This window comes from Dromiciops gliroides, chromosome 2 (genome assembly GCF_019393635.1).
Source record: "Dromiciops gliroides isolate mDroGli1 chromosome 2, mDroGli1.pri, whole genome shotgun sequence".
NCBI classification, from domain to species: domain Eukaryota; kingdom Metazoa; phylum Chordata; class Mammalia; order Microbiotheria; family Microbiotheriidae; genus Dromiciops; species Dromiciops gliroides.
The window spans coordinates 462,541,442-462,560,030 of record NC_057862.1 but is presented as its reverse complement, the minus strand read 5'-3'; the positions used below and the strand labels follow the sequence as shown (position 1 = coordinate 462,560,030).

General features: G+C 41.8%; 1 protein-coding gene across 2 annotated transcripts in view; it reads left to right on the top strand.

Moving 5' to 3' along the window:
* The window catches only part of EYA2 (EYA transcriptional coactivator and phosphatase 2), a 257,595-nt gene that overhangs the window by 117,325 nt on the left and 121,681 nt on the right, over positions 1-18,589 (top strand). For both annotated transcript variants that reach the window (XM_043985380.1, XM_043985381.1), the window contains exon 5: positions 5,232-5,348. In XM_043985380.1, the coding sequence (XP_043841315.1) occupies positions 5,232-5,348 (117 nt within the window). The remainder of the gene's footprint in view (positions 1-5,231; positions 5,349-18,589) is intronic.

Here is an 18,589-nt window from a genome sequence, read left to right as displayed (position 1 = left end):
GAGGAGGAAGAAGGAAGAAGGAGGAAGAAGAAAGAATGTCAATAAAACACTTTAAAAATTTACAGGAGAGAGAGAACCTAAGCAGTTCAGATGGGAAAACAGACATATGATATGTTAGATAGCAACATTGCAACAAATGGGAATAGATCTACATTCTACACCATATACCACTACTCTAATACTAAATCTCTTGCTTCACTGTTTGCAGTTCTTTGTGCTTTGATGTGCTTAGTCCTGGATTATCTCTACCATCTACCTTCTCAAGTCCTACTCATGAACTGCTAAACACCTCTGAGGAAGTCACACAATTGGGCTGAGTCGATTACAAATTTGTTTTATTGAGTGGGGGAATAATCTCATCTGAGCCCTAATCACTGTTTATTGATCCCTTTTCTCTAATTGACTTTATATTACATTCTCTATAGCAGCTACTCAAGATCTTCTCTTTTCTCTTTAAACCTTCCCCAAAACACCCTCCTCTTCTTTTCCAAATGAAAGCTTGGTCTGTGACTTAACTGAGAAAAAAAGGCTATCAAACACAAGCTCCCTCTTCCTTCAAAATCTCTGTTCATTCTCTCCCATTTTCCTTCTTCACTCCAATCTCTGGCAGAGAGATGGCCCTTCTCTTCATTAAACCCAAACCTTCTGCTTGTGTCCTTGATCTCATCTTCTGTCTCCTCTGGAGCTTGCTCCTTCAGTTATTCCCCCTACTCATCTCCAGCCTCTTCTTAGCTATTGCTTCCTATAAACATGCCTAGGTCTTCCCTATCCTTAAAAAACCTTCCCTTGATTCAACCCTTCCCTCAATCTTTCAAACTATATCTCTTCTCTTTGTCAGAGCCAAACTCCTAGATAAAGCTGCCTATATTTTCTCCAGATGTTCACATCCCTCTCAGTTTTCAACCCTGTATGGCTTAGCTTCTGATGCCACCACTCATCTGAATATGTGCCCTCCAAAACAATTACCAGTGATCTCTTTACTGTATTTCAAACTCAGTATATCCAAAATAGATCTCCTTATATTCCTTCCTAGACTTGTGTTTATTCAAAACTACCTTATTTTTGTTGATGGCAACACTCCCCCTAATAAACCCTGGTCCACAATCCCTTAGTCATCCTTAACTATTCCTTAGCCCTAACACTCCCATATCCATCTGGGTGCTCCCTATCTCTCACATCCATTCCCTTCTCTCCATTCACACAGCCACAATAATAATAATAATAATAACAAGCATTTTAATGTTTGCAAGTCATTATATAATATGAACCTCATGAACAATGTTTTGAAATAAATAGTAGAGGTATTATTTTTCCTATTTTATAGTATGAGGAAACTGAGACCCAAAGAGATTAAATGATTTGCCCATGGTCCCACAGCTAATAATTGTCAAACTCATTTAAAGCCAAATCTTCCTGACAGAGAGGCTAGCCACCTTAGTCCAGGTCCTCATCTCTCACCTGGACTGACGCAACAGCCACCTAATTTGTATTCCTGCTTCCAGCCTCTAATCCATAAAACTTTGAAATTAATCTTCCTAAAGCACAAGTCAAACTAATCCAAAATCTTTGGTGGCTTCCTATTTCTTCTAAGGTCAAATTTAAGCTGTCAGTTTACCGTTTAAAGTCCCATAGACTCCTATTCCATCCTGTGTTTTCAAATTTATTTCCCACCACTCCCTTTCATATACTGTAGCCTACATTCCAGCTCAATGGACATCTTTGCTGTTCCCAAACTCCGTATTCCATCTCCTGACTCCAGGCCTTTGCATGGAGTCTGTAATACCTTCCTTCCTCACCTCAGCTTCTTAGCATCCTAATCTTCCGTAAAGTTCAACTCAAGCTCAGGCATTACCCCTTATGGAGAACCTTTCTTGATCCCCTCCCCCACAGTCATTAGTGCTTTCTTCCTCCTTAAATTATCTTGTATTTTTGAATCTATTTTTCTGTTGTATACCCCAGTAAGCTCCTTGGGGCAGGGGCCGTTTGTCATTTTTGTCTTTGTATCCCATGCTTTCCCCAGAATTTAGCACAAGCCTGGCACATAGTAAGCAGTTGCCCATAGTAGCTGAATTGAAGTGATGCAGTAAAGAAGGCAAAATCAAAACAGTATACACCCTGACTTCCTGTTGTTTAGTCATCCAGTCATGTCTGACTCTTTGCCACCCCATGAACCATACTGTCCATGGGGCTTTCTTGGCAGAGATACTAGAGTGGTTTGAGGTTTCCTTCTCTGGTGGATTAAGGTATAAACAGAGGTACAGTGATTTGCCCAGGGTCACATAACTAGCAAGTGTCTGAGGTCATATTTGAGCTCAAGTCTTACTGACTTTATTAAGCACTTACTGTGTACCAAGCACCAGGGATACAAAGAAAGGTAAAAGACAGTTTCAGCTTTCAAGGAGCTCACAGTCTAATGGGAAAGATATTAACTTAATGGACTGGGAATCCAACTGCACATCATATTCTGGAAAATAAATATTTTTTAAAATTCATTTTTCCTCCTGCATTGATTGTTAGTTTGATCTCTTTTGTGTACTGCTGGATTTCATTTGAGGAGGCACCATAATATTCTAGGCTTGGTGCTGTCAGCAGTGTCTTTTGCAAGTAAAAGGACCCCACCATCTATCTAGATTCCCTCTTCCATTTGGATCCTACTCAGGACATCATCCATAAGAGTGGTGAACAAGCTTTATGCTTGTTTGACTTTGGTAATCCCAGGTGACTGCCTGGTTACATTTATCAAGGAGCCTGAAGGATTTTAGCCTACATACACAAGAGACTCCTTCCCGTAGGAGAAGCTTTAAAGCTGTGTTTTGTCCTATTCAGTCAAATACCGTTTATAGTTAAATAAATAGAAAGTCTTGTGTTCTCTTCACTTTTCAGGCAGATATGTGACTGATGGTAAAGGTATGATAGTCCTCTAGGGAAAGTTTTGTCAATATCTGCCTTCTGTTTTCTTTTTCTTTTTTTTTTTTTAAACAGGGCAATGGGGGTTAAGTGACTTGCCCAGGGTCACACAGCTAGTAAGTGTCAAGTGTCTGAGGCTGGATTTGAAATCAGGTACTTCTAAATCCAGGGCTGGTGCTTTATCCACTGCGCCACCTAGCTGCCCCTGCCTTCTGTTTTCTTAAAGAATGTTTTCAACACTTCTGTAGACCATGTTTTATATGTGGGAAACTAGGCTTATGAATCAGTACTTATTAAAGTCCTCTTTGGGGAGAGTGATATTGCCTATTATTTTTTCCATTCCTTTGATCTATTCCCCTCTGAATTATCTGATAAAATGATTCCTCAATGCTTTCAGGATTATATGGCACAGAAATCTGACTTAGGAGGCCTGGGTTTCCAGTACTAACTCCTTCCTTGCCACACCGTGTATCACGTCTCCTCTCTGGGAGAAGACTCCACTAGAGGGATTCTTAACCATTTTGTATGTTCCAGGAACACCTCTGACAGTCTGTTAAAGACTGTGGACTCCTTCTCTGAATGGTGTATTTAAATTTATAAAATAAAATACATAGGATTGTAAAGAAAAACCATTACATTGACATCCAATTATCAGAATTTTTTTTTATAAAGTTAGTGAGCTCAAGGTTAGGAACTCTTGAGCCCGATGATCTTTACCAAGTTCGAGGATAGCTAGGTGGCAGAGTAATGGAATGCTAGACTGGGAGTCTGGTCAGACTGAGTTCAGATCCTGCCTGAGATGTTCTCTAGCTCAGTCACACTGGACAAGTTGCTTTAACCTCTCTCAGCCTCAGTTTCCTTATCTGTAAAATGGGGATGATAAGAATGCCTACCCCACAGAGTTCTTGTGAGGATCAAATGAGATTATGTTTGTATATATGTATTTGTGTTTCTATGTACATATATGCACATATACATACATATATAATGTATACAATATAGTACACATATTACAATATACAATACACCTATGTTATATATATATATATATGTATGTATGTATGTATATGTGTGCATGTGTATATAGATATATGAGAGAGAGCACATACTTTGCAAACCTTAAAGCATTGTGTAAATGCCATCTATTACAGTGTTGTGAGTCTTCTTTCCTGTTTTGGCATTCTGACACCATCACAACAAAACAGGTAGACTCATTTTTCTGGGCAAGAGGATGGACCATTAGTATTATGGGACAGAAGCTACTGTAGGGCGTTCACCTTGTTCTCAGTGCTGGTGTAAGATTTTTAAGATCCTCTCTCAAAGGTGATAACCTTGCCAAAGACTGGGCCTTTTTATTATTTGCCAGGTTAGTAGCTCCTACTGGACAGTGTCTTTGTTTCAATATCTTGTGTATGTCCTGTAAATATATTCAGGACTGTGGTAATGTTATTAGTACCTGATGCAAAGAGGGCCAGAATTGCAAACTCGGTCCTTGTATAATACAGTTAACTTCACTAAAACCTTAGACTGAATCTTTCCTCTCAGCAGATGGATGCCTTTGGTCACAAGTGGGTCCAGGTGGGAAAAAGTGGATAGCTCAATTTTAAAATAACCCTTACTCCTTGGTGGTGGTGGTTGTTTTTTCCAAAAAAACACATCCTATAAACAGTGGATCCAAAATATTTCACCACTGCTGGCACATTGTAGGTAATTGATAAATATTTGTTAGAGGGATTCTAGAACCTAAGAACAAGCAGAGTGACCTAGGCCATCTTCCACTGAAGGGGGTATATCCTCTATGAATGCCCTTTACAACATCCATGTTGTTGTCATTCAATCTTCTGATGAACTATCTTCATAAAAGAAGATTGGGGATGGGGGCAGCTAGGTGGCACAGTGGATAAAGCACCAGCCCTAGCCCTGGATTCAGGAGGACCTGAGTTCAAATACAGCCTCAGACCCCTTGACACTTACTAACTGTGTTACCCTGGGCAAGTCACTTAATCCCCATTGCCCTGTCCCCCCCCCAAAAAAAGAAGATTGGGTCATTTAATATAAATCACCCATAATCTTAGAGCAAGACAGATAGTATGATATTAATAAGCATGGATAGAGTTGAAGTTGGTAAGAAAATTTAATAATACTTTCTGGGAGGCCAAATCAATTCCATCTTGTTGAAAGCCCATAAGAAGCCCTTTCTGACATGTAGAATTTCAAAGGCTTCCCTGTGAGTGGGGAGGGGAACATCCTAACCACTTATCCTCAGGTGTTGTGTATGTGTGTGTATGTATGTGTGTGTGTTTTTTTTCCTTCATCCTGCAAAGGTATCAAAACAGAAGACAGCTTGAACCATTCCCCTGGCCAGAGCGGATTCCTCAGCTACGGCTCAAGTTTTGGCACTTCAGCCACAGGACAGACCCCCTACACCTACCAGATGCACGGTCAGTATGATGATGATGATGAAATGTCCCATTTGGTTTGTCTCCAAGCAGTCAGCTAAATCCACTGTCCTCAGGCACCAATAAATCGACTTTCATTTTGGCGAGCCATAGGCAGAACCGTGAAGTAGGAGAGGTTTATCTGCAGTCTCTTTCTCCCTGCACCTGACAGTCTGCCAGTCTCTGAGGCATACAAGTCATGGACTCTCTGAGTGGAAGGGGATCAGAGAGATCTTAGGGACCTTACAGTTGGAGAAACCAAGATGTAGAAAAGATCAGTGTCTTGCTAGTGAATATTCATCTAATGCTTTAAGTTCGGCATGCCACTTTACAAATATCATCTCATCTGATCCTCCCAACAATCCCGAGAGGTAGGTGCTCTTATCACCACTTTACAGTTGAGGGAACTGAGGCAAACAGAAGTTAAGTGGCTTGCCCAAGGTCACAGAGCTAGCAAATATATGAGGTTAAATTTGAACTCAACTCTCTCTGACTCCCATGTCTAGCACTCTATCCATTATGCCACCCAGCTACTTTCTGTGTTGGAGCATAGAAAGAAAAAAACAAAACAAACCCAGGCCAGTTCTGTTTTCCAGTGCACCATTCTTTTCTTAAATTCTTTTTTCCCCATCCCCCACATATTTCCTAAATTCTTTTTCCCTCCTCGACTCCTTGTTACAGTTCAAAAATAAGAAGAAAGGTCAAACAGGTTGCTCCAGGAAGCAGCTGTCCAGAGATAAGCCTGGCCCCATGGCCCCCTTGTAGAATCGGGGAAGTTTTCTACTCTGTTTCCCGAATTGACCATGGGAACGTTTCAGGTGATTTTATACAGCTATGACTGTATCAGGAAGTGTGGGCCAAGCATCCCCTGTGCTGCTGCAGCAGCTGCACTGTGTCCCAATTAACTCCATTCAGACTTAATGCTAATGGCTATAAACTGCTATTGACACAACCCAGGCATTTTGTAAGCCTGGATATATTCCTCCCTAAGTATTTTTTTAAAAACACAGAACTCTTAGAAACCATGCACATGTGCTTCATATTAACTTTTTTTAAGTTGTTCCAGAGGATAAATAAACTCTCAAACTATTCCCTTTTCAGAATGGGAGATGTTGAGCTTATGTTTTAAAAGGAAAAAAAGGAATAAAGGAAGTGAGGAAGAAGGCAGGGGAGGGAGAAGGATTGAGATTTGGTTTGAAGGCCAGGAATTCTGGTTGAGAGAGGAAATCAACTTCCATTTATAAAGCTGGAATGTATGTTTTCCCTTTGCTGTGCAATTAGCGGCATAGGTTGTCTGACTGTTAGAACTAAGAAGGAATTTGGAAGACAAAAAATAAGAGGGGGAAGGGACGTTAGCCCCCCTCGCTCTACAGATGAGGAAACAACTGGTGTATGACTAGGACTCGCCCACAGTCACACAAGGAGTTGGTAGCAGTGCTAGCCTGGGAACCCAGGTCTCTTAACCCCGATTCCCTACCCCTACCAGCCAGGCTTCCTTGCATTAGCTAGCTCTGCTCATGAATATCCCAAAGAATTGACAGTCACCCTCTTGCATCTCAGCTTACTTGTTAGTGAGGTAGCTTGGCTGTGTTTGGATGGGGCCTTTCCTAATCTTACAAACCAAAGGCAAAGCATCCAAAGCCAGTACCATGTTTTGCCTTTTCTTGTATGTTTGTGTTAAGTGTGTGTGTGTGTGTGAGAGAGAGAGAGTGTGTGTGTGTGTGTGTGTGAGAGAGAGAGTGTGTGTGTGTGAGAGAGAGAGAGTGTGTGTGTGTGTGTGTGAGAGAGAGAGTGTGTGTGTGTGTGAGAGAGAGAGTGTGTGTGTGTGTGTGTGAGAGAGAGAGAGTGTGTGTGTGAGAGAGAGAGAGAGTGTGTGTGTGTGTGTGAGAGAGAGTGTGTGTGTGTGAGAGAGAGAGTGTGTGTGTGTGTGTGAGAGAGAGAGTGTGTGTGTGTGTGTGAGAGAGAGAGAGAGTGTGTGTGTGTGAGAGAGAGAGAGTGTGTGTGTGTGTGTGAGAGAGAGAGAGTGTGTGTGTGTGTGTGTGAGAGAGAGAGAGTGTGTGTGTGTGTGTGAGAGAGAGAGTGTGTGTGTGTGTGTATGGGGGCGGGGGGGAGGAGAAGGAGTTGTGTGATTTTTTTAATATTAGCCAAAATGCGTGAAGAGGTTTATTTTGTTTTGTTTCTTTTAAGGCTGAAACACCGCAGTTGTACATCTTCCCCTAGTGACTCAGGCAAGGCAGACTAGCAAAACCTCTTCCTAGGCAGGGAATAGTCCCAGACTAGATGCTGTCTCATGAGAACCGTATCCAGTTTTTTTGTTTTGTTTTGTTTTTTGTTTTTTTGTTTTTTTGTTTTTTTTAGTGAGGCAATTGGGGTTAAGTGACTTGCCCAGGGTCACACAGCTAGTAAGTGTTAAGTGTCTGAGGCCGGATTTGAACTCAGGTACTCCTGACTCCAGGGCCGGTGCTCTATCCACTGCGCCACCTAGCTGCCCCCGTATCCAGTTTTAACCCTAATGGATTATTTAGCCTTAATGGTCCATGTATCAAGGCAGCATGATGAATTAGAAAGATGACTGAATTTAGAGTTAAAGGATCTGAGGGGAAACCCTGGCTCTGACTCTTACTGGCTAGGTATTCCACTCCTGGGGAAGTCCTTTCACCCTCTCTCAGCTTTGGATTCTTCATCTATAAAATGGGTACACAATATCTACCTCCTTGTAAACCTTAAAGTGCTATAAAGGGATACATTATTATATATGTACATGTATGCCTCAATTTCCTCAGCTGCCTTTTCTGATTAGCCGCTCAGGACAGAGACAGTTGGGATCGTGGAGATGGCCCCTCTCTAATAGAGATTTGTTTTGCAAGGAACAAAAAGACTAAGGAGGGGCAGCTAGGTGACACAGTGGATAGAGCACCGGCCCTGGATTCAGGAGGACCTGAATTCAAATCCGGCCTCAGACACTTGACACTTACTAGCTGTGTGACCCTGGGCAAGTCACTTAACCCTCATTGCCTCACCAAAAAAAAAAAAAAAAAGACCGAGGGGAGGTGCTTCAGGATTGTGGCATTAGAATTTCAGTTTAGAGCACTGACCCTACCGTGGCAGCTAAAAGGCAGAAACAGTAGGTAGTTATATCAAGAGATGTTTAATTTTTCAGTACCTGATCTTCTAGAGCAGATTGTAATAATAATTAATGTTAAGAAAGATAATAATAGGGCTTTAAAGTTGGCAACGTGTTATCTCATTGGATCCTCACAACAACATTGTGAAGTAGGTGCTGTTATTCTGATCTCACAGATGAGGAAGCTGTGAGGCCCAGAGAAGTTTCAGTCATTTTTGCCTGTTGTCATATACTTTGCCAGTGTCTGATGTAGGATTTGAACGCAGATCTTCCGGACTCCCAAATCTAGCCCTCTCTCCACTAGGAGTCAAGAGATCTAGAATCTAGTCTTGGTCCTGTTACTAAGCAGCTATGGGACCTTTAGCAAATCACTTAACCTCTCTGGAACCTCAGTTTCTTCATCTGTAAATTGTACTTCAACTAAATGATCATTAAGTCCCTTCCCTATCACTCCAGTCTATGACATTACCTCATTTGATCCTCAGAGGCCTGTGAGTTCAGTAGTACAAGATTTCCCACCCACTTTGTGCAACTGAGAAAACCAAGACTTAGTTAAATAACTTACCCAAGGTCTCTCAGAACTGCCACTTAAACTTAGGTCTTCTGATTCTAAGTTGGGCATCTTAACTTTTTTTTGTATCTTGGATCCCTTCGGCAATCTGGCAAAACCTACGGACCCCTTCTCAGAATAATGTTTCAAGGTCACAGACCCTAAGTTACGAACCCATCTTCAGAGGGTAGCTAGGTGGCACAGTGGATAAAGCACTGGCCCTAGATTCAGGAGGATATGGGTTCAAATCTGGCCTCAAACACTTGACACTTATTAGCTGTGTGACCCTGGTCAAGTCACTTAACCCTCATTGCCCTGCCCCCCCCCAAAAAAAAACCATCTTCCAAGTCTTGTCATTGTTCTTTCTATCACACAGGAGTCAAATGGAATCCTGTCCTTGTTTCCTAGGAGAGCAGTAAATCTCAGTGTCTCTCTCCAGCCAGGTGTGAGTCAGCCCTCTCTTCTCTTAGGCTATTCCCTAGGAGACAGGCACCAGGCTCAGCATCGTTATGGTTTCCCACTATGATTCACCAGTTTCTCTGAGTATATTTAGTTTAAGTTTCTCCTCTTCTGAGTCTTGCCTTTCTTCAGTCCTCTCATAACACTTGATCAAGGTTCAGGATGATCTCTCTCCTTCCCTTCCCCTATGTGTAGGCTGGTTGTGCCCACTCCCACTGACCAGACCATCAAGGTCCTCTACAACCTAACCCCAGAAGTTGCTCCACACTCCAGCCAGAGGGATTTACTTATTATGCCTTTCACAGGTCCTTCAGTTTCCCATCTCCATACCCTGGCATGCCCTTTCTGTCTCCCTCTCACCACGACTGCTTGCTGAAATCCTATCCAGCCTTTGAGATCCAGTTCAAATGGCACTGCTTTCATGAAACTTTCCCTGATTTACTCAGTAGGAAATAATCTTTCTCTCCTCACTGAACTGCTATATCCATACTTATTTACCTTTGTGTCTCCTTGAGCACCCAGCGCCATATTCTGTGCATAGTAGGCTCTTAATTATTGTTCATAGAATTTGTCTTTGGATCTTTCACTCCCCTTTATCTAGAGAAGCAGGGTGGTCCCTCTCCCTGTGACAGTATGATTTGCTTATTCCCCTGTCAGAGAAAACTTGGGATGATGGGCAGAAACAGCTGAAGAGAGAGAGTGTGTGTGTGTGTGTGTGTGTGTGTGTGTGTGTGTGTGTTTGAGGGCCAAAGTGGGAGCTAAGTTAAGAATAATCCCTAAGAGACTTCTTAAAGCCAAACTCTTTGCCCAATTAATGCTAGGGAAAAAAGGGGTGGGGCTTGAAGACATGTAAAAGCAGATGTGGAAAAGAATAGAATTTGGGGAATTTTTCATATATTCCCTGTTGGAAAAGTCTTTCCCCTGCCCCTTTACTCTCTCACCTTCACCAGCAAAAAGGGAATTTTCATTAGCAAGAGGAAATTCTGGAGCAGAGAATGTAAGTTTGGATATCTACATTTGAATTGAGGATTTTCCTAGCAAAGAGTCAATTTTTTATATAAGAAGAATGTGGGGTAGTATGAAAAAGTATAAGACTTAGAATCATGAGAGATCTGGGTTTAAATCCTAATTCTGCCATTGAATAGTGGTGGCAAGTGACACCGTGTTAGCCTCAGTTTCCCCATTTGTAAAATGAGCATAATGATACTTGTGCTACTTGTCTCATAGGGTTGTTATGAGGAAAGTACTTTGTCAACCTTAAATCACTATAAACAGATGATTGAATAAGATGAATTCTAATTAACAATGGACTTAGGAGGGAACCTTTGTACATAGTGATGCCCTTGGTTAAATAGCAGGGCCTCTCAACTAAAGGACTTATCCGTAATGAGCAGTAGATAAAAGAAGGAACTGGAGACATGGGAGTATTAGCAGACTGACCTCCAGGGTGGAAACTCTTTAACAGGTAAAACTGAGGATAAATTCCACAGTCGGTACCATAAGGAGATGCTAGGGGCAGAAGACAGACAGAGAACCTGTATTTTCATCCTGATTCTTCCTCTTATTTGCTGTGTGAGCTTCAGTTGTGTTGGACACTTCATGACCCCATTTGGGATTTTCTTGGCAGAGATATTGGAGAGGTTTGCCATTTCCTTCTCCCCCTTGTTTTTACAGATGTAGAAACTGAGGCAAGCAGGTTAAATGACTTGCCCAGGGTCACACAGCTAGTGTCTTAGGCTGGATTTGAACTCCTGACTCCAGATCTGCTGCTCTATCCACTGTACAGATTATTAGCTGCCCTAATAAGAGAGTTGGACAAGATAATAATGATAAAAATTATTATTACTGAAGCCAGCACTTATATAATGTTTTAAAGTTTGCAAATCACTTTACAATTATCTCATTTTATCCTCATGATAACTATGGGAAGTGGGTGCTATTATTATTATTTCCATTCTACAGATCAGCAAACTGGGACAGACAGAGGTTCAGTGACTTGCTCTGGGTTACACATATAGTAAGTGTCCAAGGCCATATTTAAACTCAGGACTTGTGAGTCCACATTTAGTATATTATCCACTGTACCCCATAGCTGCCTCTAGCTGCAGAGTTGTATGGAACAGACCTAGTGACTAGGGTCGTACCTTGTGTTACTTTATGTAACCTATTGCTGCCACAGGACTGGGCTTCTGGTGCATGATAAAACTTTTAAATTAAAAAGTGGCATAGTATGGTAGAAAGAACACTAAACCAGGAGTTCATAAGCCTCAGTTTACCCATCAATATGGAAGAGGTGGTTGAGGGAGGTGCCTAAAATGGATTTAGGTTTAATTTTTTAAGATTAGATACATTCATTATGAATTTGTATGTGAAATTCAAATTGGGGTAATTTCATCTGGATTCATCAAAGACAGTCACTATGTAGTTGGCTTGACAGAGGCACCAACATATCACACAAATGCTAAGTTGGTATTGTCATACAAGCAAGTGTTAGTATTTGGGGGGAAGGAAAAGCAGCCTTGAATTATAGGTGCTAGAAGCAAAGGTTAGTTGCAGTCTTTTCTAAAGCTGGAGTTTCACCGGATGAGAAATGGTTTTCTAGAATAATGAGCAATATGCTTTAATATCACCTTTCCCACACACACACACATTAAAAAAAATAAAGGAGAGAGAGAGAGAGAAAAGTGTGAGCCTGAGTAACAAAGTCATCTTCCCCTCCTCCCTTCCCCCCACCGAACATCTGTCAGCTACAAGGACCACAGAGACGTGTAAATGTCTAATGCCATCTGGATAGGGTACTGCTGCCCTCCTGATATTGAAAGGTTGTTGTCTGCCTATCTGTCTTCCCTGCCTAAGGGATTAGATTCACTTTCAAACTCTCAGCTATCTCTGGAGGGCAGATAAAAGACTGGGTGATGGGAGCACATGACTGAGATGAAGGAACTTTACATTTGACCAGTACCTGGTATTTACAAATGCGTCTGATTTGTCGGGTTGTTTGTATGGATCAAATATAATAACGAAGGTGAAAGTGCTTTGTGAACTCTAAAGCAATGCACATGTATAAGAGATTATATATAGGCTGTTCCAAAAGGTTTGGTGCAGTTTTTACCTATTAAAAGTTTTTCATATTAAATTTAATTAAATATTAATTTAATTAATATTTATAATTATTATAATCTCTTGTAATAATATGAGATTATATACAGGCTATCCCAAAGGTCTTGATGAAGTTTTAACCTATTAAAAGCTTTTAATATTAATATATTATAATTTGATATCTAATATTAAATGCTTTTAATAGGTTAAAACTGCACCAAGACGTTTGGGATGGCCCACCCTGGCATAGTGAGAATGGCTTTGGACTTGGAGTGAAAAGTTTGTGCCCTAGTCCCAACTCTGCCAGTTATTATTATTGACTCTTGTCAATATTATCAATATTAATTATCAACATTTTCGATTACCAATAATCTCAATACTACTGACTTTTGTCAAGTCAGCAAGCATTGGTTAAAACCTCCTATGTGTCAGAGATTGTACTTAAACACTGGAATTGCCAAAAAAAAAAAAAAGGCAAAAAAAATTAGTCCCTACTGTCAAGGAACTCACCTTCTAATGGGGGGACGACATACAGGAATAAATTGGAGACCATCCTGGAGGAAAGATACTGAAGCGGCCTAAAGGTTGAATGACTTGTCCAGAGTCACTGCAAGATTTGAACCCAGGTCTTCCTGACTCCAGATCCAACATTCTGTCCCCTTGTATACTGTGCCCCCTGGCAGCCAGATAGAGTGGGAAGAGCCCAGTTATTGATCAAGTTACTTAGTCTATAAGTCTTGGTCTCATCATTTGTAAAATGAAAAGGTCAAGCTAGATATTTTTAAGTCCTTCCCTGGCTCTAAATATGTCTGTGTAGTTAGAGAAGTAGGTAGTGCATATGTAATTAATACCCACCAATAGCTTTCAGATCTGAGACTAAAGCCAGTTAATCAAGGGGTGTTTATTTAGTACCTACTTTAGTGCCTAATGGATAGAGAGCCAGACCCATGCCAGGAAGACCTAGGTCCAAGTTCCATCTTGGACATCTACTGACCATGGGGAAGTCCCTTCACCTCTCAGAGCAATGAGGTTGAGGAGTAGGAAGAAAAGAGAATAAACATTTATATAGTACCTACTATGTGCCAGGCATTGTGCTAAGCCCTTTACAAATACTCTCTCATTTGACCCTCACAACAACCTTGAAAGATAGGTGCTGTTATTATCACCATTTTATAGTTGAGGAAACTGAGGGGAAAAACATCAGCCCAGTGACTTGCCCAAGGTCACACGACTAGTGTGTGTGTGTGTGTGTGTGTGTGTGTGTGTGTGTGTGTGTGTGTGTGTATCTGAGATAAGATTTGAACTCTGGTCTTGCTGACTGCAGGTCCAGCAGTGTATCCCTGTGTGCCACCTAACACAGAGGGTCCTAACCTGCATTGGCAGAGAGAGTTTCTTCTTCCTAGAGTTCCCCATATCAGTGAAGTCACAGGTCTGCTCCCTCCCCCATAGCCTACATGCCAACACAGTGAGAGGCACTAGGGTTAAAAGAAAGGCTATTTTAAGAGCATTTGGTGCATAATTCTGGGTACATTATGTCAAAAGTTGATTTGTTCATTTGTGCTTCCTCCATGCAGTGTATTGTGCTCAGCCCTGGAGGGCATATACAGATAAGTAAACCCGGTCCCTGCCCTCATAAAGCTCACAGTCCAACATCACAGATTAAACAATTAAACAGGTACAAATATAATACAAATTAGAACCTAAATGCATACGAGGACAAAGTGGCCTATTCAGGTTTCAAAGAAATATGCTGTATGTCTATTGCTTGCTTTTTCCCTTATGAAAAGCATATATAATATATGTGTGTATACATACACACATATTGTTAAGATGAATGAGCTGCTTCTACCACTACTTTGGGGGTGGGGGAGAGACCGCGTCTATTAATTTTGAAAAGCAAGAAAATGCAGCACCTGATTTAGGGCCCACATTCCCACCATGATAATTCCCTAGTGATAAAAAAGAGAGAGCAGCATGTTCTAAGCTCCTTAGGGCAATATGCCCTTCTGCTCAGTAATTGAAAAGGATAATGAAGGGGTTCAGAGCAGGAGGAAAACACTGCTCCAGGCTCAGAGGTATTTATTAGAAGGACTCTGTGTAGATGCACATCTTGGGGCCTGGCTCAGAGGAAAACCTAAAATGGGTCCCAGGCAAGGTTACAGGATAAATAATTTGCACACTTTCAGAAAAGCGATTTGTTCTGCTTCTAAAGTTTTATTGGAAAGGGAGTGAGGGGGAGAAATGAGCCCCCCCCCCATTTTTTTCTTTTTAAGGCACAAGTAGTCCTTGAGAATAACACTCACACCTAGACGGGAGCCATAGGAAAATTCCCCAAGATTTTCCCAGATTAAATGTGATCTTTATCAATCTCATGCACACACTGAATAAACCTCTTCAGCTTCTAGGTAATCAATGATCTGCTAGACACTAATCCCCTACCTGTAGACGCTGCTGCTTTCTGAAGTTTTTTAAATTTCCTTCCTCCATTTATTCTAGTCTGATGCTCTCATCTCCCTAACTCTGGCAATTCCCAAATTCATAGATTTATAAACTTGAAGGGCCGGGAGAACCCTTAGGAGCCATCTAGCCACCCCTCTTATTTACAGGGAAGGAAACTGAGGCCAGGAGGGAGGAAGAGACTGGTCCTCCAATCACACAGCGAGATTTCCCTCTCTGTTAGTTGTACCAGCTTGTCAGGAATGCTGAGGACTTTTTGTTTGTTTGCTCACTTCAGCAGTGGCTGCCCAGACTCCTTTCCAGAATCTCAGGCAGGCATGTGGACAAGGCAGGCAAGCCAATGCTTGGATCACTGTTGCTCCAACCACAGGTTTCTGTTGTCCAAGAGACAGGCTGCCCAACACAATTGCACAATAGCACATTAGCCTGAGGCTCTCCCAGCTGCTGTATTTGGTGGCTGGACTTTTTCATTCTCTAAACTCCACTAATCTATTCTAAAGAAAAACTGGGGTTCAGATCTACAGATATGCTTTTGGCAAAGGGTCATATGGAAGAACTAGACATACTTAAGGAACTCTTCCCTTGGAAGAGATTCAACTTGAGGGCCCAATTTCTTTCTGACTTTGGGAAGTTAGTGCAGCTCAAACTCTGTTTCCTTATGATCTCCTATCGAGTCCTTAATCATATAGACAGCCCATATCATTATAATCCAAAAAGTGAAAATTGTATAGGCCTGAACGAGTTTGTGCTGCTTATTCAATATGGGGACTATCACATTCTCCCTTGTTAACCTCATTCTACACAGAGATTAGCTCCAACTGTTCTCGTGATAGCAGGGGACGTATTTTTGTTTCTGTTTTGAGGAAGTATGCTGAGTTCCTTATTTTCTTTTCCATTACAGTGTGGCAAAAACCTAAGGTTACCTGTTTGCTTTGGTTTGTGCAGATTAATAGGATGGAATTTAGAGGGCTGAGTTTAAAACAAGAGACATAGAATTTCAGAGCTGGAAGGGACCTGAGAGCTCATTTTAGTCCAACTCCCACAATTGACAGAAGAGGAAATTGAGCCCCAGAGAGAGGAAACAACTTGCCAATGGATTTATAACTGGTTAGCGGCAGAAAGGAGACTAGAACTAAGGGTGTGTTCCCCTGTATACTTGTTAAATTTTTAGTAATGAGCTTTTATACCTCAGAACTCAGCAAGCACTGCAAACAAGGGATTGGTTTGGGTTTGGGGGTTTTGGGGGGGGTTATCATTGAGACTTAAGAAAGTGATGGCTGTGTGACCCTAGGCAAGTCACTTAACCCTCATTGCCCCGCCCAAAAAAAAGGGATGAGGAAAGTATTAATAATTCAAATTAAATTTGAAAGAATGTCCTAAATACTTTTCTTTTCCGGAGAGCTCCTTGTTAAACATTTACCAGCACATCCTGACAAGAACTCAGTTTCCCTGAGACCTACAATTCTCCTAAGGGGAAAGTTAGTATCTTTGTCTTAGTAGTGCCAATATGAAGGCATTGACTGCTTATTGGAAAGAGCACTGGACCAGAAATCTATTCCTCACCCCCCTCACTAACTAGCTGTGTGACCCAGGGCAAGTGACTTAAACTCTCTGAGCCTGAGTTTCCTCCAGTAGTAAATAGGAATGCTTATGCTCCTCCTTGTGAAGATCAGATGAAATAATAGACATGGAAGAGTTTTGCAAAACGCTCTCTATGAAAAGATGCAGGGGGATAGCTAGGTGGCACAATGGATAAAGCACCGGCCCTGGATTCAGGAGTACCTGAATTCAAATCTGGCCTCAGACACTTGACACTTACTAGCTGTGTGACCCTGGGCAAGTCACTTAACCCCCATTGCCCCACAAAAAAAAAAAAAAGATGCAGGATGACTACAGATACACTTTTGCAAGGAGGTGTGACTGATATTACAGTCTGAGGTTTCCTTGTCATGTGAAGAGACATTGGGTTCTCAAAGTCATTGTCTTTGGTGTGCATGCTCTGGCAGGTCCTTCCATGCTGGACAGGCTTCAAGTATGGGCAGAGAGAAGATCTGTGAGTCTAATTAAAGGACCAGCTTAGCTTAGTACAAAAAGAACCCTCTGCCTGAAGATGGTCTCCAGGAGATGAATTTGGAAGGGAACACGGCAAAGACAACTGATGACTATTAACTAAGGCCTGGAGGGTTAGTGGTCTGCTTACTAGGCTGCTGAAGGATTGTAGTATTAGATATTTCCGATGGAGAACTGTGTTGGACAAATCCGAGGTAGTGGGTTTTTGTTTGTTTTTTACCTCTCTCTTAGTGTATCAAAAATAGCATTTGTGTTGGGAAATGCCAGTGCTTTCAGCTGGGGCTATCTCTATCTTCTGCTCTAAGGAGGTAGTGATATCCTGAAAGTATAGATGGCAAGAGGAAAGAACACTGAACTTGGAATCAGAGACCTGGTTTCAAATCCTATCTTTGCTATCTGACTGACCTTAGGGCAGAACACTTCTGCTCTCTTGAGCTCAGTTTCCTTGTCTGTAAAATGAGAGAAGGGGAACTAAATGATAACCAAGGTTTCTTCCAGATCTAAGCCTATGATCCTATTACCCGTGATCATTAACAGTTATTTCCCTAGAGGGTCCTCCCCTACACTTTTTTTTTTTTTTGCAGGGTACCAGGGGTAAAGTGACTTGCCCAGGGTCACACAGCTAGTAATTGTCAAGTGTCTGAGGCTGGATTTGAACTCAGGTCTTCCTCAATCCAGGGCCGGTGCTTTATCCACTGCGCCACCTAGCTGCCCCACACATACACACTCTTGATGGTTGTTTGCATTTCTGGACTCTCTTTCTCCATTCCTGTCCCCTCCACACAGATCATTGTAACAAACTTACCAGTTTCCATTTTGGTTCTTTTTTTATTATAGGGTTTTTTGTATATATGAGTCATATCTCTCTACTAGACTATAAGCTTCTTGAAGGCAGATCTTTGTCCCCACCTGTCCCATCAGTCCAGGTCAGTGGTCTGTACCTAGCAGGTACCTGACAAATGTTTTTTGAATGGGGGCAAGGGAGATACAGGATTGTTTTGGCAACGAGTCAGATAGACTTTTAAAGTTGAAAGGGACCTTAGGAATCACATAGTCATCTAGGATAAATTCTTTGTTATTCTTTAAGGAGACTGAGGCCAAATGTAGGAAATAACTTCAAAGGTCCTATTGCTAGATATTGGAGGCGCCCTAAAAACAAACAATAAAAAAACCACAAAACAGTTTTCTGCACCCAGGCCAGAATTGCTACAACTACCTCCACCAAGCTGCCAGGGATCAGAGAAAATGACAGACATTCCTGGAATCTTACAAAAAAGCAGCATGGCACTGCCCCCCCTCCCCCCACAAATGGAGAAATCTACCGTGACCCTGCACAGGGTCATCAGAAGGCTGGACCGAGTGGTGAAAGGGCAAAAGAAAAATGTGCATGGTGCACTGTCCCCAAGTCTGCTCAGCTTTTAAAATTGAAACCTCCCTGGCAGGAGGGGCAGGTCAAGGCTTCTACTTCCCAGCTGGCTTGTATTA